This window comes from Protopterus annectens, chromosome 11.part0, assembly GCF_019279795.1.
Source record: "Protopterus annectens isolate FY-2018-M chromosome 11.part0, PAN1.0, whole genome shotgun sequence".
Taxonomy (NCBI): Eukaryota; Metazoa; Chordata; order Ceratodontiformes; family Protopteridae; genus Protopterus; species Protopterus annectens.
In genome coordinates this window covers 514,659,751-514,680,853 of record NC_056745.1, presented here as the reverse complement: position 1 = coordinate 514,680,853, position 21,103 = coordinate 514,659,751, and the positions used below count along the sequence as shown (strand labels likewise).

General features: G+C 37.5%; 1 protein-coding gene across 1 annotated transcript in view; it reads left to right on the top strand.

Annotated features, from left to right (window-relative positions):
- Positions 1–21,103, top strand: part of MDM2 (MDM2 proto-oncogene) — a gene marked incomplete in the record, with an annotated part of 152,118 nt that overhangs the window by 14,982 nt on the left and 116,033 nt on the right. Inside the window, 1 exon segment of the mRNA XM_044088019.1 lies at positions 13,956–14,040. Within this exon segment, the coding sequence (XP_043943954.1) occupies positions 13,956–14,040 (85 nt within the window).

Below are 21,103 nucleotides of genomic sequence, written 5' to 3'. Positions count from 1 at the left end.
GAAACCAGTGTTCTGTATTTTATTGCCCTGTTATCTGCTTGCCTCCATGGAAAAGTTAGACAAAAAGGATGCATTTCTCTGTTGTTGCTTGAAAGACCAGGTGAAATATATTTATTGCTAAGGAAAAACTTTCATTATATTGTGTTCTCATATTGTTTCCACTTAAACTTTGTTTTAAATTTAAGCCCATTTTTAAGCCAATGGTCTTAATCCAGATTTTCATCTCCTGTGCAAAAGTAGTAAGCCAGAGCATGTCAGCTCTGCATCTCCCACCTCAACAACCCAAGATTACAGGCATGTTAATTTAAACATGCTTTTGTGTAGCTTTTCTTTCTGTACTGTGGTGCCTACGTTTTTTTTTTTTTTTTTTTTTTTTTATCAAAAATTGTTAACTTTTCCCTTCTTCCTCTCCTCCTCTGTGTCCTTCCAAACATTAAATATGTAAGTGAGGCAAATGCTTTTCGGTTCCTCACAAATTTAATAAAACTACAAGTCCACTCTTTCATATTCTTATACAGCCATATTTTACAAATACCATTGATGCTTTGCAGTCTCACATTCATCCCAATTTTCTTGTTAGTTGTCTTCAGTTCATCTCCATCTCCCAGCTTCAGATTCCGATTAAATTTGATGGTTCTCACCATTCTTCTGGTCAATTCCTGTGATTTTTCCCTATCTCTAAAGCATCTTCTTTTGGAACAATAGAAAAGGTTCCACTGGCAGTGTCTCTGCATGCTTTATTATCTGAAAAATGAGAAGCAGTCCCCTTCTGTTTGATGGCTCATATTCTTGTTGTGTAGACTTTTGCATTTCTTCCGGAACCTGTTCTGTATTAAAATTACTTTTTTGTCTTGTAGGATAAAATATTCTGAAGACAGCTGGATACAGTAGCTTGAATTTCATACCTGCCCCTTTGAAATTCCCTGATTATTCGAATACATTTCTGTTCTCCCTGGTGTACAGTGAGTGTTCATTTTCCACAAGCACTCTACTGTCCCCAACTTTTAATACTTTGCCATTTTGCCAGAGTTTTGACAGGTTCAACTCATTCTGCTAGTATGTTTGCATCTTTATTTATAAAGGTCTTTGCTGCTTTCTCATGGCTATATTTGGAGTATATACACTGTGTGCCCTTTCAGTTGACAGTTCCTGATGTGGAATAGCAGTCTAGTTGCTTATTTGTGCCTTCATAAAAGTAATGCAGTCTGTCCCATCTTTCTAGTTTATCTGCTTCTTTGGAAAATCTCATTTTCTGTGTGTTCTGTCCTGTAATTCTACCATTTCTTTTGAAACAATCTCTTAAGCAGTCTTATAATCGGCCAGCACTCTACTGTCCCCAACTTTTAATACTTTGCCATTTTGCCAGAGTTTTGTCAGGTTCAACTCATTCTGCTAGTATGTTTGCATCTTTACTTATAAAGGTCTTTGCTGTTTTCTCATGGCTATATTTGGAGTATATACACTGTGTGCCCTTTCAGTTGACAGTTCCTGATGTGGAATAGCAGTCTAGTTGCTTATTTGTGCCTTCATAAAAGTAATGCAGTCTGTCCCATCTTTCTAGTTTATCTGCTTCTTTGGAAAATCTCATTTTCCGTGTGTTCTGTCCTCTAATTCTACCATTTCTTTTGAAACAATCTCTTAAGCAGTCTTATAATCGGCCAGCCTTTTTCATTTTGACCTCTGATTTTTGCAATTTATCAGCTCATTTGAATATCTGTTTAAAGCTCCTTCAACTTTCTTCCAGACTTTTGAGTTGATATATACATTTGTAGTGTTCTGTTTGTTTTAATCAACACTGACCACCTTTGACATTTTTCCTCTAGATTACTGGACGTGATAAAGTACATTTATAAATTACCCCTTGACTCACTCAAGAATGATGCTTCAGGATGTGCAAAAGTACTGGTTTATTCCATAAACAGTTCTGGGAGACTGCCTGCCAGAATTTTCAGATCAGTCTCTTAAGAACAAGAAAAAAATGCTTGCATTTTATTTATTTTCTTATCAGTTTTATACATGCAGAACTGATGTTGCGTTGCTTTTAACAAATCAATGTATTTTAATATTCCCTCATTCATCCTGTTCGTTGCTTACAGCTTCACATGAACACTTCACAAATATGCATTTTAAAACATAGACCACCTGATCTAAGAATTTCTTTTTCAGCCTAGTAAACTTTCAGTACCAGTACACACAGTCTTGCAGACTTCCTTGCAAAGACTCATCCCCAGCCTGTGAAGACCAGAAACATACTGTTACTTCATCTGGTTTCCACTGGCAAAATTTCTGGAACTAGACTTTGCAACATAACATAAGACAAAACATCCTTAACTACTTCAGCACTTACTTTGCCGTCAATTTTCTGTTGGTGCACTGTTTGCTAAAGAATGGAGTTGTAAGGCACTTGTATCTTGCATATAGTCATGCATCTATTAAGTTTTCCTTAAACATATTATAAACAGTTAACTTGTAGTTTCTTCCCAAATGAGACTAATATGCATTTTGTGAAGAATAAACATGAGCTACGTTTTTCCATAACAGCTATGTCTTGCACCTAAAACTGGGGCTTGAACTGCTTTTTTGCCAAATTGCTGCAGAATTATTTCCAGTTGGTGTGTTTTCTTTTGCTTTTCTAGTTAATTTTCTTGAGGCTGTTATAGTTTGTTTATTTGCAGGCATCCATCCAGTGTATTTACTAGCCAATAACATAGTTACTCAAGTTGACAATATGTCTGGCTGCAGTTTCTGTATTCACACTGGGAGCACTGAAGTTAAGCTTGTTAATCGGTGTGCAGCCATGTTGGAAGTCCCTGGTATTCCCAATTTTTAATAATTTTCCCATCTGTTTAATTTTTATTAGAAGTGGCTCTTTCTGCTAGTATTACTGTGCATTTACTAATAGATCTTGGTTGCTTTCCTGTACGTTTGGTACATAGTGTGTGCTCTCTTGATTTAACAAGCCCTGCTTTGGAACACCAGTCCAGTTGCTTATTTGTACGTTAATGCAGACTATTCCTTCTAGTATAGCATTTTAATTTATTTAAATGAGGTTTCCTAGAGGTGTCTCATTGCTTCATTTTAAGGTTTGCAGTTTTATTAACTTATCTGAATTGCTATTTAAAGCTGCTGTTTCGTGTTGTGGTGTTTTTTTTTTTTTTTTTTAAGCCTTTTTGTAATTTAATGTTGTATGCCTCGTGTTTATTTCAAGGTAGCTTTGATTCCCCCATTACTGAAAGCCTTCTGCTGTACTAAGGCTGAAAGTAGAACTGCCTTTTTCTGAATGGCTGTAATGTTCTTGCCAAAGAGAACCCTTTCTCTCCTTTTTCTGGTTGATTTTCATTTACTTTATACAAATTTCTTCATTGCCGTCGTCCAAGCAGTGTCATTACTAGCCAGTAACTGCATTTTGCTCAAATTGATATTTTTTATTCTGCAGCCACAGTTAACGAGGCATTTGAAAAAAGACAAGTGGTCATGCAGATCAGAAAAAGGGTGAATAAAAGCGAGGACTGCTCAGAAAAGTAAGAACTAAGATAAGCTGCAAAAAGACAGGTTGGAAAGTAGTGGTCTTCCATGCCAGTCACCTCAGGAGGAAAATAGAACTACAGGCTTTCTTGGAGTCTGACAAGATTGGCATCAGCAATATCAGAGTGGAAAGCGAGCCTGGAATGTGATAATTTACAGGGTTCTTGTATCTTCTAGAGTGCGTGTCTGGAGGGGGTGGTGCTTCATGTATGTGAAGTGGTGTGATAAGAGGAAGCGAGAACAATGAAGATGGACAGAATGGAAGTGATGAGGCAAGTACATCAACTGTCACATTGCAGGCCAAGTATGGGAAAACTAAGTTGCATCAATGGAGGAAGACTGTCAGTGGACAGGAACTTGAAGGGGTGGGCATAGTGGGAAGATGGCAGTGATTGGGGGGGAGGGGATGTGGTTCCAGCTCAAGACTAGTAATTTCATTTGTGTGTAGTAGAAAGTGGGGAAGATCCTTATGGAAGTTCGGAAGCTGGTGAAATTTAATGTTTGTGCAAAAAGACAGCAGACAAAACCTAGACACCTTCTCTCTACAGAATGAGTTGGCTCCATTTTTATGGAGGTAGGGGATTCACTGGCTAGCAGTGATGATGGATCATTGTTTGCTTCACATTTGGCAAAGAGTTGGAGAATTAGTGAACAGTGGCAGCAGCTTAGGACTGCAAATAGTTGAATGTGTGGATGTGAACAGAACTGGGATAATGGAGGGAGATGTGGGAGGGGGCTGACACCACGTGGATAAGATTCAGCAATGGCATAAGGTTCAGAGACGGCATTTGAAACCAATGCATGTTTGCTGAAATGAGGGGTGGGGGCAGGAATGTCAAGACAGTATTCCAGAACAAGAACAGAGAATTCTGGTCATTGATTTACATGTAGAAGAAGTGAGCCTAACACCACGTGGATAAGATTCAGCAATGGCATAAGGTTCAGAGACGGCATTTGAAACCAATGCACGTTTGCTGAAATGAGGGGTGGGGGCAGGAATGTCAAGACAGTATTCCAGAACAAGAACAGAGAATTCTGGTCATTGATTTACATGTAGAAGAAGTGAGCCTAAGTGAGGGTCAAGAGAAGGCAGTTTGTATTTTGTCAGTCGGAGGAAACATTGATCCACATTGACCTTTTTCTGACTCTGCTTAAAAGACTTTGCCTCGCCTCTGCCTAGCCTCTTCTCCTAACATACTGTTAAAAAATGAGAAAAAACTGTAAAACTGTTGCTAGAAACAAAAAAGCAACTGGCAGTCTGTGAAACACTTTATTCCTTAAGCGCTTTTCGTACGCACTGTGTACGAACTTCATCAGATGATCAATTAATTACATAAGCACACCCTTTAAGTAACTTTGTGCTAGTCAGCTGATGTTACGCTGATTGCAATTTTAAAATAATTAAAAAGATTTAAAAAACCAGCATCAAAAGAATTAACATGTTACAATGTCCAATAGCATGCTAGAAGTATAGAAATAAATACATAAAATAAATTCATTCATACTTTTAAGCTTGAGTCAAAAAATATATACCCCAATAAAAAAATGTTTTACCATATTATTAATAGAAAATGATACATAAACAACAATAATATATAAAGAATTATTTTAAAAAATTCAAATGTGTGTGTGTGTGTGTGTATATATATATATATATATATATATATATATATATATATATATATATATATGCGTAAATAATCCACAATGCACTACTCCAACCTGCCATGAAGGCTTAAATTCTATATTATTTAAAATTAAAATTGTGATAAGTGTATCTATTAAATTAACCATATTGTAATTATTATTCATATAATATAAATATTTTATAAAAATATAAATATATTTTTTCATATATAAATATGGGTGAAGGTATTGTTTTGTTTTTTGTTATATTTATTTGTTATTAAAGGAAAAAGGAAGGAATGTGGGGAGGGGGGGGCTGGTAGGGGCTAGGGGATGTATGGGAGGGAAAAAAATTATCTAGTTAAGCTGCGTAGCTTTAGGATAGGCATAATGGAACAAATATCATTTAAACCAGGCAGGCAATATGAAAACAATCTAATTTGCCATATTAATTCCAATCGTTCTAATTGTAATTCAATTGGTCCCCCTCTGGTGTTTGGTGTTAATTGGTCCAATACCCAGAATTTAAAATTATGGCCTGGAAATTCATTAATATGCCTAGCAAGAGCATTTTCAGCATTACATTTTTTAATATTATAAACATGCTCATATATTCTGTCTCGAAGTCTCCTAATGGTTTTACCCACGTAAAAACAGTGGCATAGCTGGCATATCGCCACATATACGACCATCTTTGAATTAGTTATTTTTAAATTTACTTTTTAGAGTAAACCCATTTATTTTTGCAGTATGTCCCACGTAGATATATTTACAATAAGGACAATTACCACATACCGACATGTTTTTAAGACTTATAGTTTTGTTAGATTTGTTATTAATAGTATCCAAAATTTGTTTAAAATTTTGGTCATGTCTTACTGTAATTTTGGGCTTATCCCCTAACTTCGTTATCAGTTCTTTATTTTCCTTCAGAATGTTCCAATTTTTATAAAAAATGTTTTTTAATGAGAAATCAGAACAATAGGTGAGTGTTAAACTGTATTCAAAGGGTAAATCAGTCAAATTCTGGTTAATATTAAAGGAGTTCGACTGATCGGGACTAGCTACAGAGGATACACTAGATTCAACTCTCAATAAAATAGGTTTATAGAAACCATTATTCCTTTTGACAATTACCTCATCCATAATATTATCTATGAAATTGCTTGGATATGCTCTGTTTAAAAACATATTTTTTAAAATATTACATTCATCTAGGAAGTCTTCTATATTACTAAACATTCTAGCTGCTCTCACGGCCTGACTTTTGACCACTGATTTCTTTTGATAAGTAGGGTGTGCACTAGTAAAATGCAGGAAAGTATTAGAGTACGAAACTTTCCTGTATATTCTAGATTCAAATCTGCCCAGTATTGCATTCTTGGTAAGATAAACATCCAAGTAAGCTATTTCATTAACATTAAAATTGAATGTAAATTCAAGAAAATTTGTAGTCGAGTTGAAATAGGCAACCAATTCGGCTGCTTGATGGGCCGACCCTTCCAAAAGGATGAAAATATCGTCCAAATATCTCGTAAAACTTTATTTTAGACGTAATTTCTGTTTCAACTAGGACATATTCCTTTTCCCAAAAGCTCATGACCAAATTTGCAAAACTCGAGCCACAAGGGGAGCCCATGGCTACCCCTTTCTTTTGGTGGTAAAATTTGCCGTTAAATACTATAATATTATGAGCCAAGACTATTGTTAATAGTTCCTCAATAAGCCAAATCTCAGAGTCTGATACATTCATTTTTTTCAAATTTAATGATATCCATTCTATACCCAAATCTTGTGGAATTGACGTATAAAGATCTTTTACGTCTATAGTTAGTAAATTCAGGTTTTGATTAAAAGGTAGTTCGTTAATCTTACCCAAAAATGACCAGGAATCTTTACAAATAGTAGATTCAAGTTGGACATATTTGTTCAAAAATTTATCTACCATTTTGGCACAAGCATAAGTCATGCTATTTTTACCACTTACTATTGGTCTAAAAGGTGGGTTTGCCAAATTCTTATGAATTTTAGGTATTCCAAAAAGAATGGGTACAACCGGTGATGTTAAAATTAAGTAATTAAGTTGGTCTAGGTCTATTCTCCCTTCTATAAATAAGTCGTTGATATAACCCTTTACCCTTTTACAGGCTTGGTTATATTCATTTAATGAAACTTGTTCATAAGCATTAGTTGACAACATAGCTTCTATCTTATTAATGTAATCACACTGGTCCATAAAGACCAATCCCCCTCCTTTGTCCGGTTTCATTATCCGGACTTTAAAATTCTGCAAAGCATTCAACCATTCCAATTCATCTGGATTCAGGTTACTCTTCCTTTTATATTTATTATAATGGAAGTTCCTGAGATCCAATTCACATATTTTTTCAAATAGCAAAAGGTTACTGTGTAAGGCAGGGTTGAATGTACTGGGGACTCTATGTTCATTATTAGTACCAAGTAGAGTGTTACCCAAGGTCATTGCTAGGTTTAATTTGCGGACGTATAATTTAAGATCAATAATACAATTAGTAACATTCAAATTGAGGGGAACAAAAGTAAGGCCTTTAGCTAATAAATCAGCTAATTCAGTAGAAACAGACATAGTAGAGTAGTTGTAGATGGTAAAATCTCCTTGAGTGTTCTTAACATGGAAGTTCATGGAAGAGCTATGTTCCGCTATTTCCATTTGGTCGTTCTCTTCCTCTGATTCCATCTGTTCTGGCCCCTTCCCCTCTGAAAATTTGACTGTTTAGTATTATTTCGATTGTTATTGGGTTGCACACTAATAAATGGAGCAGATTTCGAACCTCCAGTGTTCTTATTTTGATTTTGTATACGTTCACTCCTCCTGAGTCCATCTACATTGTCCTGTAAAATACTTGCATAAGATGTAGAAGGGGTAGGTTGATCGGATTCAATCATTGAACCTCTGGGTATTACATCTGTGTTCCCATTTACAGTGTTAATACTAGTACTAGTATTAACAAGTGGGCACTGAGAAGTTGGTACCCCCCCAACCTAGGTAAACCGTTTATTTTTGGTTTATTCTACTCTTGAGCCGGTGGTGGGACTGGATAGGCTGTCCCTTCATCATACTGTGTACAGTCTCTTTGTATCTTTTTATTTTTAGTTGCTCTGGCTTTCATTAGGTAAGCGTCAATTGTCTCAAAAATTTTTACATATTCAAACTTGTACCTAAGAAAGTCAGGGTGTGATTTGATTTGAGTATCCAATAAAGAAATATTATCCTTAATTACTTAATTTTAACATCACCGGTTGTACCCATTCTTTTTGGAATACCTAAAATTCATAATAATTTGGCAAACCCACCTTTTAGACCAATAGTAAGTGGTAAAAATAGCATGACTTGTGCTTGTGCCAAAATGGTAGATAAATTTTTGAACAAATATGTCCAACTTGAATCTACTATTTGTAAAGATTCCTGGTCATTTTTGGGTAAGATTAACAAACTACCTTTTAATCAAAACCTGAATTTACTAACTATAGACGTAAAAGATCTTTATACGTCAATTCCACAAGATTTGGGTATAGAATGGATATCATTAAATTTGAAAAAAAATGAATGTATCAGACGGATTTGGCTTATTGAGGAACTATTAACAATAGTCTTGGCTCATAATATTATAGTATTTAACGGCAAATTTTACCACCAAAAGAAAGGGGTAGCCATGGGCTCCCCTTGTGGCTCGAGTTTTGCAAATTTGGTCATGAGCTTTTGGGAAAAGGAATATGTCCTAGTTGAAACAGAAATTACGTCTAAAATAAAGTTTTATACGAGATATTTGGACGATATTTTCATCCTTTTGGAAGGGTCGGCCCATCAAGCAGCCGAATTGGTTGCCTATTTCAACTCGACTACAAATTTTCTTGAATTTACATTCAATTTTAATGTTAATGAAATAGCTTACTTGGATGTTTATCTTACCAAGAATGCAATACTGGGCAGATTTGAATCTAGAATATACAGGAAAGTTTCGTACTCTAATACTTTCCTGCATTTTACTAGTGCACACCCTACTTATCAAAAGAAATCAGTGGTCAAAAGTCAGGCCGTGAGAGCAGCTAGAATGGTTAGTAATATAGAAGACTTCCTAGATGAATGTAATATTTTAAAAAATATGTTTTTAAACAGAGCATATCCAAGCAATTTCATAGATAATATTATGGATGAGGTAATTGTCAAAAGGAATAATGGTTTCTATAAACCTATTTTATTGAGAGTTGAATCTAGTGTATCCTCTGTAGCTAGTCCCGATCAGTCGAACTCCTTTAATACTAACCAGAATTTGACTGATTTACCCTTTGAATACAGTTTAACACTCACCTATTGTTCTGATTTCTCATTAAAAAACATTTTTTATAAAAATTGGAACATTCTGAAGGAAAATAAAGAACTGATAACGAAGTTAGGGGATAAGCCCAAAATTACAGTAAGACATGACCAAAATTTTAAACAAATTTTGGATACTATTAATAATAAATCTAACAAAACTATAAGTCTTAAAAACATGTCGGTATGTGGTAATTGTCCTTATTGTAAATATATCTACGTGGGACATACTGCAAAAATAAATGGGTTTACTCTAAAAAGTAAATTTAAAAATAACTGTAATTCAAAGATGGTCGTATATGTGGCGATATGCCAGCTATGCCACTGTTTTTACGTGGGTAAAACCATTAGGAGACTTCGAGACAGAATATATGAGCATGTTTATAATATTAAAAAATGTAATGCTGAAAATGCTCTTGCTAGGCATATTAATGAATTTCCAGGCCATAATTTTAAATTCTGGGTATTGGACCAATTAACACCAAACACCAGAGGGGGACCAATTGAATTACAATTAGAACGATTGGAATTAATATGGCAAATTAGATTGTTTTCATATTGCCTGCCTGGTTTAAATGATATTTGTTCCATTATGCCTATCCTAAAGCTACGCAGCTTAACTAGATAATTTTTTTCCCTCCCATACATCCCTAGCCCCTACCAGCCCCCTCCCACATTCCTTCCTTTTTCCTTTAATAACAAATAAATATAACAAAAAACAAAACAATACCTTCACCCATATTTATATATGAAAAAATATATTTATATTTTTATAAAATATTTATATTATATGAATAATAATTACAATATGGTTAATTTAATAGATACACTTATCACAATTTTAATTTTAAATAATATAGAATTTAAGCCTTCATGGCAGGTTGGAGTAGTGCATTGTGGATTATTTACGCATATATATATATATATATATATATATATATATATACATATGCATTTTTTAAAATAATTCTTTATATATTATTGTTGTTTATGTATCATTTTCTATTAATAATATGGTAAAACATTTTTTTATTGGGGTATATATTTTTTGACTCAAGCTTAAAAGTATGAATGAATTTATTTTATGTATTTATTTATATACTTCTAGCATGCTATTGGACATTGTAACATGTTAATTCTTTTGATGCTGGTTTTTTAAATCTTTTTAATTATTTTAAAATTGCAATCAGCGTAACATCAGCTGACTAGCACAAAGTTACTTAAAGGGTGTGCTTATGTAATTAATTGATCCTCTGATGAAGTTCGTACACAGTGCGTACGAAAAGCGCTTAAGGAATAAAGTGTTTCACAGACTGCCAGTTGCCTTTTTTGTTTCTAGCAACTCTTCTCCTAACAGTTAGGGTGGATAGATAGCTGTGAAGAACTTGGCAAATGGTGGTTGTTGGAGACTGTTAAAGAATGCTACAAGGGTCACTGTGAGGGTTCTTCCTTCACCATGGTAGTTCTTAGTATGTTAGAGAGGATGATCTGTCAAAATTGAACCAATGAGACAAACTGGAGCCACAGTGCTAAGTAGAGGGAAGGCCTAAAAGAGATATAGAAGTCCTGTACAGGTGGTTTAGTGCATGTATATAACATAGAGGTCCGACCTAATTTAGGGGATCCAAAAATCTAGGAGAAATTGTCTGAAAGACCAAGAAGTGGTCAATTGTGGATTGTCAGACACTGGTATGGTTAGAATAAGAATAGGGGCTGTTGTCAGCATGGGAAGGACTCCAGGGATAGAGAATGCTGTATTTTATTATGCTACATACTGGTGAGATCACATGCAGTTCTGAAGACCTTGCAGCGAGAATGTGAAATGGTTAGAAGACATCTTTGGGAAGGCTGTGGGTGCATCAGTGGGGGGGCATGTAGAACACGTGCCTTTCTGGAGATCTTGCTGGGGAAATAAAATGTGAAATTGTGAGAAGGTGTCTTAGAAGGCCACTGGACTCATTAGTGAGTTTGTAGAAAAGGATTATGAGCAATCTATGGAATTGCTGAACTTTTATTTCTTGCACAGCAGAATTGGGAGGGTGATGTGCATATGCAAGGTGTGGAAAATTTGAAGAGGGTACTACGTGAGGTGTAGAGGCAAAGAAGGGGACATAGGATCCATTTGAGAGGGCACTTGAGTAAACTTTGACATGACAATCTACATTATTTCAGTGCTGTGAACCCTTTCAATAGTGTGTTTTTATTTGGTTGCAAGTTGTGAATTAACAGGGGCTTCTAAGAGGATATAGAATATCTGGAAGAGGTTGGACAGCCCAAAGAGGCAGAAGGATTCACCATGATGACTCAAATTTCCTTTTATGCACTCATGCATTTTGAAATTATGTCAGTGCTGCAGATAGTAGCATTTCTTATTTAGTTCAGTAAGTGTGTGAACTGGGTCATAAACATTCATTTTTTCAGTCATAACTTTGTAGTATACAGCGTAGAGTGCTAGGGTTTAGATAGCAGTTACTGAAACACATGTCACACAATGTTCCGAACATTGTTTTGTAATACAGTTTGGGTTTTAGCAACCTCTGTATGGTGCTGCCCTTTTGAAGAAGTGTGGTAGCTCTTAAAGCTCTTTATTGAGTTAAGGTACTCTGCTCTTCTGAGTGTAGTTAAGCTTTAGGTTTCCAAATCAGTATGTGCAAATTTTGGTTTAACAAGCTTCCTTAGTTTTAGTTTTTACTTTTCTGTTTTTTTTTTTATATTGCAAGAAGTGTAAATCAAGGTTTATTAGCGGTGATGGAACGGTGTATGATGGTGTTAATTATTCTGATGTTTTCAAGTAGAGAGGACTATCTCAGTCAAGCATGCCCCCTCAGTTTTCATACCTTGCATTCCCCAAAGAGTGGGAGACGGAACAAATGCATAGGGTCGGTTGCACCACGGCCAGGAGCATGCTTGGGAAGTGTGCCTTTAACCCACTGATTTGATGTTATGTGGGTGTGCAGTGGGACATTACATGGACTGGAGCAACTCCCTTTTCTGACACACAGCCCATGGCTTCAGCCCAACTGTTCCTTGTCTCCACCAAGAAAGGTAGTGGGCATACACTAGCACATCTTCCTTTTCTCTCAGAGAGCTGTGCAGATTTAGTCTCATCAGTTGTCTCTCCATCTTAGTTTGCCCCTCCAGTATGTGGGCTACTAATCTGACATGGGTTGTCTGAGAATTTTGCTTCATCCCTCTACAGTGTAGAGCCCACTCTGTTACCAGCACATTAAGGAACTTGCGGCCTTTGTGGATGTAGAGTGCGTTCCATGACACTTAATGGTTGATTTATGTGGTTTTAAATAATTTAGTTTGCTATATTGGTAAAACTTAACAGTCTTTGAGAGAATGATGTAGAAAATTTGCATGCTTTTTTTGAAGGATGCAATAAGTACCTTAGAACAGTAAAACTGTTTCTGTGAAATCTCCTGTGCACTCCAAATGTCCTTGGTTTACAGTCTGGAAGAAGGTGTATTCTTAACTATGACCAGATCTGAACAAATACTCTCCCATAATTGCTGAGCAGGTTGAAAATTGTGAGGGAGCATCTATGCCTGTACTTTGAACAGCCAGCAATATGGCTTGAGCTTCTATGCATTCTGTAGTGTACTGCTGTGTTTGTAAATGCTTATTGTACAGTGAGAATGTGAGGGTAGAAAGAACCGTGGTGAATGGTTTGCTAATTATGCAGTCAAAACTGTAAATTATTTTGGAGAGTATGGAGTTGCGTGCATTGAAGTCTGTGTCAGAAGCAGATGTACATTAACTTGCTCACTTGGATGACAGGCTTCTTTACCCATTTGTTTGACATGTCTAACAGATCATACAGTTTCTGTCCAACTTGCATAAGGATGGTTTGTGTGTGTTTACTACATTTATTTGGGTATAGGTTGCATATGGCCTGTTCATCACAGTCACTAATGCTATGTACAGGTGTTTCATGAGCAATTAAAGTTAAGGTCGTTGTCTGCTATAATGCAGCTCAGTCTCCAATGACACGTCCAGCATACCCTGTCATTTGTGTAATACTTGTTTGGATGTATATTTGTTTGATTTATACAAAATTTCCTTTTGGAATCGTTTTCACTGAAAAATCTAGCTTACCATCCATTTCAGCATAGTTGTCAACCACTATTCATAGGGGATGTAACTGGCATCTGGTTGGCAGGGAGAGTGGTGTATATTACTTGGAAAGCTGGGAGGGAAAATTCATTCGTCCTTGGCAGGGCTTGTGTGTGTAAGTGAAAATTGTAGAAATTAAGCATAATTTTATAACTGTTAGGATGACTACATCACACAGCCGTGATGGGACTTGCCTAAAGGTATATGTGTGGAGAGTTGATCCTTGGGAGATTTTGTTTACTTAATTGCATAGAGACTGAAATGGCAAATTCATTGCAGAGTGATGTAGTAACAGAATGTATTGAAAATATCATATTGTATTTTATTGCAGGAGTCCTCCTGTGAGGAAGGCCCTGTGGCTGTAGCAATGAGTAGTAGGCCGTCTACTTCTTGTCGAAGAACATTCAGTGAAACAGGTACATAGTTTTAGTCTTGAAGGCATAACATTGGGTTGTGGTCTGAAGGTAATTTCTGCTTTTCTTTCACTGTGTTCAGAACAAGCTGTCGTTTGTGCTCTTAAAAAAAAAAAAAAAGTTTGTAGAGTCTTGATTCGGTTGTGATATTTGCAACAGACAGAAGTCTTTTCCTTTTCCTACTAAAGGAAGGTGACTATAACTGACCTGTTAATATTTTTACAGTGCACTTTTATAATACTTTTGGTTTTCTTGAACACCTGTACATTTCTTAATGCTTAAAATTGATAGTGGATTGAGTATGTGATGGTGTTCAGCATGCACATTTTTTTAAGGTTTTCTGGCCAAGACATGTTCTGAAAGATGGTTTTTGTTTTATTTTTACTTCCACTTCAAGCAGCCCCCCAAAAAATGGTGGCATGATGGTAAATGTTGGTTTGAAGTGTAACATTTTGCAAATGTTTTGAAAAGTTTGTGACTTTTTTGACCGGGGCATGGCTGAAAGATGTTTATGGGTTCACTTCTCCAGTCAGCAAATGGGGGTAAATAAATATCTTTCACTACCACCCTTTAACGTTGCTGAAGGCTGGCATGTACAGCACCCCCCCACACACACACACACAAAAATGCTGTAGTTGCCATTGTTTTAGGTATGACTTTGGTCTCCAAATTTCTCCAGTTTGGAGGCTGCTATACCACAGTTAACTCCAGACTGAAGTTCAAGTAGTCGGATGAAATATTCCTTGTAATGCTTTTCATGCAAATTCCAAACACAGGTCTTGCCCTTGAAAACAAGCCTTTAGATCTTATAGGCACCGTACATTGCATGTATGCTCCCAGGTAAGGCATAGGGCATAAGGTGATGTATGGATGCAAGCACTCAAGTTTCTTTACTGCTAGTCCAAATGCCATTATTGCATGTCAGTCTGAACGCTATTGTGCTGGTTACCAAGCAGTCTTCAGACAGTGCCCTGTTGAGGTTTTTTCTCTCCTCTTTCAATATTGTAGCGTAATTGAGTTCGTCATCCAAAGAGGGAAAATGTCAGCGTGGGAGGCATTTTCCCCATAAATACCATCACAACCAGTTTCTTTTTTGCTTAGGTGCTACCCTCAACCATATGCAGTGCTCTGTCACACGCTTATCCCAAAGACTCTGTGTAGTCACTTAAGATATATCTTGAGAACCAGCGACTTAAACTGTTTGTTGCTACTGTGGAATCCTCTCATCCCGAGGGTCAAACATTTTTTAAGAAAAAGGCCAAAAAGACTAGGCCTTATCCGTTTGTTGTCCAGCTTTCCTGGGCATCTCTTTAGAAGCTAGTAAAAGCCCTGAAGACGCTCTGCTACTTGACTTGAATTCCTCTGTCATGATCCCATCGGAGGCCAGCATGAATTTGAATTCTGTAATGTCCTTGGAGGCTTTTCCAACATCTGCTCCTATCATTGAGGGGGAACCTTGGCTGAATATTTCTGAGGGACTGAGGGGGGCTCCTCATATTTTAGTGAGTGAAGTGATTCCTACTATGATTATTCCCATCAAGGGTCTGAATCCCCAAGAGTCCTTGGGGCACATGTCCAACTCGAGAAAACATTTCCCCTGTTGCTAAAGATCCCTAATGTGAATGGCAGGATTTCACTCTGGGTCTGTTCAATGCTTTGATCGCCTTGAAGCTTCCTCAAGGTGCATCAGTCACTGCTCCTTCCTGGTCTTCCATTCCTGTTAAATGAGGTCTAGGGAGTTGGTCTCCTCATACAAACAGTTGGACTCTAGGGAGGAATCCCTTTCTTACTCCTGATTCCTTCCCTTCTAGACTGTGCTTCAGAACAAGAGGTGAGCCCAGACTCCCCCTTGGAAAGATTATCTTGTGTGTGCGTGTGTATATGTGTGTGTGCATGTGTGTGTATACATGCATACGTAGAGATATGGGTCCCCTTCACATTGTCGACAAATGCAGAATTTCGTATGGCAGAGACCATATGATCGACATTTGAAATGCCGACAAGAAATCTCCGTACAGTGTAGAATGGAAAGATTTCCATTCCTGCACTGTAGTGCGATCTCTGAGTTGATATATTTAAGTTACAGGGGTGGGGGGTGCTGGCCCCCCTTACTTAGCAGTGTTTAGGTAAGTCTTTGTTGTTTTTTTACTTTTGAAATGTCAACATATGAAAAACAAACGTCTTGGCCATATGGATTAAGTCATTTTGAAGTGTCTCACATATGAAGTAGATACACGTGTGTGTGTGTGTGTGTGTGTGTGTGTGTGTGTGTGTGTGTGTGTGTGTGTGTGTGTGTGTGTTTTCCTTTGGAAAATTAACTTGTCCCTCTTGACTGTTGCCCTTTACCCTTACCAGGTAAAATCCTTCAACTCTTCATTAATTTATCCATAACTTCTCTTTTGGTTGATAAAAATATGCCTGATCAGTGTAAGCTGCGGTGGTGCAGTACTAGCGTTGTCACCTCACAGCAATAGGTTCTCCCGTTCGATTCTCGGCTGGAGCACCTTCTGTGTGGAGTCTGCATGTCCTCCCCACTGTAGTGGTGTTCGAATGACGTGCGTGAATGGACATTCATTCATTGAAGGTTGGGTGTCGGGCTGGCACCACGGCACTGTAAAAGTCTACTGCCAATCATTAGTGGACCACAGTTCTGCTGTGGCGACCCCTAACCGGGAAAAGCCGGAAGAAGTGTATAAAACCAAAGAAACTAAAAACATTTAATGTTTGTATCTTGCTATCCATAGACGAGGTTTAAGTTCCTCAGTTTTTGTATTATCTTTTGTTTAGTTTCTTCCCACATATTCTTGGCTCCCATAACCGAATCTTTATCAGTCCCAAAGCTTAATTATCATGTCCTCATAAATATGGGTATTGCTAAACCAATTCTTGCATGGGTATATAAAACAGAGTCTATAGCTGTAAACTGTCTTCATTATTTTTATATCTCAAAAAAAACCCTGAAACTGTCTCTGAATGTCCCTCAACACTGAGATGTCCCTTACCATTTCCATTAGGTACAAAATAATATCTGCAAATCTTAACTTTTCTTGGACACCATATTAGTTTGTAATCTTGAATTTCTGAATCCCTTATTTTCTTTGCCAGTGGTTCTAAGTGTAACGAAAATAAAACTGAAGAGAGGACACCCTGCCTAATTCCATTGTTTAGAAACAGCTTGGCAGAGAGGATCCTCCCACTTTGGTAATTCCTCTTATAGCCTTCTAATTTAATGCCATCGTGTTAGGAAATGCACATGCTTCCATTGCCCTACTCATAAAATCCCAGTTTTCTTTGCCTCAAGACCCACCAATAACGATGGTACTTTATTGAATTCTTCTTTCCTCTGGATCATTATTCTGTTAATGTCAAATATTTGCTTCTCCTTCAGAAAGCCTCTTTGCTCCATATCTATCAGTTTGGCATCACCTTTGCCATTTTTTTAGCCATTATAGACATAAACACTTTACAGTCATGGTTTGCAATTGCAGTGGGCCTATATGAAGCTGAATCAAGTGGGTCTGATGTGTTTTAAACATTACATCCACCGCAGGGTTTTTTCCCACGATGTTGGTGCCTCCCTTCCTTTTTAAAATACTGTTAAAACTCAGTCCTTTCACTTTTTTCTTCCATCCTAGTTTTCAGACTTGCCTTAGGAATACCATCTGTTCCTGGAGACTTTCCTGCAGATTGGTTACTATCACCATTTTCATCTCATCCCCTCTAATCTTACCTGTTAGTTGTTGAACCTTATTGTGGGTTCCATTCAAACAGCTTTATTATATACAAACACTTCAGGATTGAGTCTTAGTAATTTAAACTTGGATAAACTTAAACTTAAAAACGGACTGCTGAACTCGTACATTAACACTCTGGCTGTTCCCTCAAAATGGCACTGCTGCCTGCACGTGCTGTCTTTATATGCACGTACCCTCACCTTGACATGCTTCCTAAAGTCACAGCACACTCTCTTATCCATCCTCCCACTTTGAGAAACAAGTCATATGCCGTAATAATGACAGTAATCGTTGATATGCAGTTGTACAGAAGTAATCCTTTGACATGCAATTATACAGAACTAATAAGCGAAAGTCCTGCCCAGCTTGCTGTGTATTTTACAGTAGGTCTGGAAATACAGCCTGATTGACATTAGGATTGAGTTTAGCAACGGGGACTGCTTTAATTTTCAACTTCTGGGACGTAGGACATCAGGAACGAGTAGGTACTGAGACATGTCCTTCAACAGGAACATTGTCTGGGTTGCTCTGAGATCTAGAATCTGTATCATGGGTACAATGCTGTGACATCGATTCAGACACTGAAGAGTCCTGTGATTTCTTCTGTATTCTGTATCCTTAGATTCTACTAAGTAAGATCTCTGCTCGGCACATGCACCTCTCACTTGACCAATTCGATCAAAATCTTTCACTGTTTGCATCGTTACCATCTCTCCTTTCAGTGGACGAAGAAGTCTGCTTGTTTTGTCATAGCTGGATTTCTGAAAAACTCTGAATAGTTAGGCTCTGATTGCTCTGGTGTTTTTAGCATTAGGCACCAACAAACGAACTGATGGGCAAGTTTGTTCTGGTTTGCCTAGATAGAAGTCTCTGAGCAGGTGAGCCAAGTAAATTGTCACTGGGTATATTTCTGAAATTAAGCAAATTCAAGAAAACATTGGTAGTGTCACGCTTTGACCACTGTAGTAATTGCTTTACACAATGTAATAAAAATTTAAATTGCAAAATAATTGCTTTGTTCAGCTAGGCCGTTTGACTGTGGGTACTCGGGACTACTGGGAATATGGATAAAGTCCCACTCTTTTGCAAATTTCTGAAATAGCTGACTGGTAAACTGGGTCAGCTGTCAGAAATAACTTTGTGTGGACTACCACGGACTGAAAATTGATGTTTCAACTTAGAAATGACAGTACTGGATGTTAGGTTAGGTAGCAGATCAGTCTCGAACCTATTCGAATAAGAGTTTACCAACACTAAGTAATACTGACTGTTCCACGCAAATATGTCTGTGGCTACTGTTGACCAAGGTGGTTCAGGAATCTGGTTTAGCCGAAGTGGCTCTCTTTGCAAATATGGTTTAGTACTACTGCATACTGAACAAGATGACTGTACTTTAATATCTTTTGACAGTGAAGGCCAAAATACTAGTTCTTTCGGTAGCTTCAGAACCCGGGTGGCCACTATGTAAAATCTGGACGCACTCTTATAAGGAAGTAAGAATGATAACTTTCAGACCTTTGAAAATGAAACCTTCTTCCATCATCTCATCTCTGTAAGGAAAATAAGGTTGCACTTCTGTTGGTACACAAGATTGCTTTGATGACCATCCAACATTTATGATTGGTTGAATTTTTGCAAAATCTGATTAGTCTTTGTGTGATCTCTTAGCTCAAGTCTTGTGGTTGAAATATTACGCACTTCCATGACATCCAAGTCAAAATTCTATGCATCAAGCTTTTCTGTGGTATTTCTGGGTGATCTGGATAAGGTATTAACCAGATAAAGAAGTTTGCCTTTTGTATAGACCATTTTAAATTGTACTTCTGAGCATCATTCTTTGTAGTCTTGCTGGAGCTGTATGCATAGGCTTCTTTAAAATAGCGACTAGAAGTTGATGATCAGTCTCAGTCTGGATAGCTCTGCCATAAATGCAGTCGTGGTTCTTAGAACATGCAAACACAAATGCCAAAAGTTCCTTTTCAGTCTGAGCATGCTGCATCTCAGTTTGCGTAAGAGTTCTAGATGCAGAAGTTGATGGTCTGCCCTCTTGAAGAATAACTGCACCAAGACCAAGCTTTGAAGTATCACTGGAAAGAAGTACTGGTTTGTGGACATCATAGTATCTTAAAGTAGGCAGACTGACAGTTTTCTGTTTCAGGTCTTCAGATGCTCTCTGGTGGTTCCAACCATAACCAGGAAACATTTTTGCGTGTCTCTTTTTTTAAAGGCGCTGATAATTCACTGAAGTCAACTTGTCCAAATAGTTAACCATGTCAAGAAAATGCTGTAAGGCTTGGACATTGTCTGGAGCTGGCATCCCAAGAATGGCTGTTTTGTTTGGAAGGATCTGGTCATAAACCTGAACTGGTAAATAAATGACTGACATAAGTAACTTCTGGTAGCCTGAATTTACATTTCAGAGGACTGAGTTTTAGATTCACTTCACATGCTCTTTCCAGAACTTTCCTAAGGTTTCTGTTATGCTCTGCTTCACCATTACCTCCAACTAGTAAATCATCTACTATTATAGCACACAGCCTGAAAAATTTTGCTCCATTCCACACTGACTTCACCGGCAGAATTTATTCCAAAAGGCATTCTGAGAAGTCTGTATCTACCAAATGGCGTACTGAATGTAGTCAATAGTGAAGATTTGCAATCAAACATTACTTGCCAAAATGAACTCTTCACATCTAAGACAGAAAAAATAATGGCATTTGACATGAGGGTCGCAACTTCGACTGTACTCCTAGGATGGTGGGGTCTCTCTAATGCTTTAAATCCCTTGGGTCAGTACATATTCTGATTTAATATGAGCTTTTCTTATGAGTGACTACCATGGAAGATGCCCATTTAGTTGGTTCTGTAATTGGACAAATTGCACCTTGCTGCACCATTTTATGTAACTGGGCATTGACTTTGTCCCAGCTTTCAGAACTCTTCTTGCTGGTCTGACCACTGGTTCTAATTTCATGGAGTACACAACTGGCAGATGTTCATCGTGTTACCCTGCTGCAGTCATCACACTTGGGTTATCCTGTCATCAGTCGGTCCTGCAGTCGGCCGGAATTCCAAAGTCTTGGTCTGGCGTCTGTTGCTGTCGCCTCTTCCCTGATGTCAGTGCGCCAGGGGTATATATAATGCAACAGACGCCATTTTCTTCGGTCTTTCTTGCTGCGTGGTGCCCGAAGCGGAAACAGTTTGCAAGTGCCGGTCGGCCGACTCCTGAGATTTTCGAATTCGAATTTCAGACCGAAGTCTTCTATAAAGCTAAGTAACCCCGTTGGGGAAACTTTTCTTGCCGCAGACCGATGTCAGAAAAAGTTAACAAT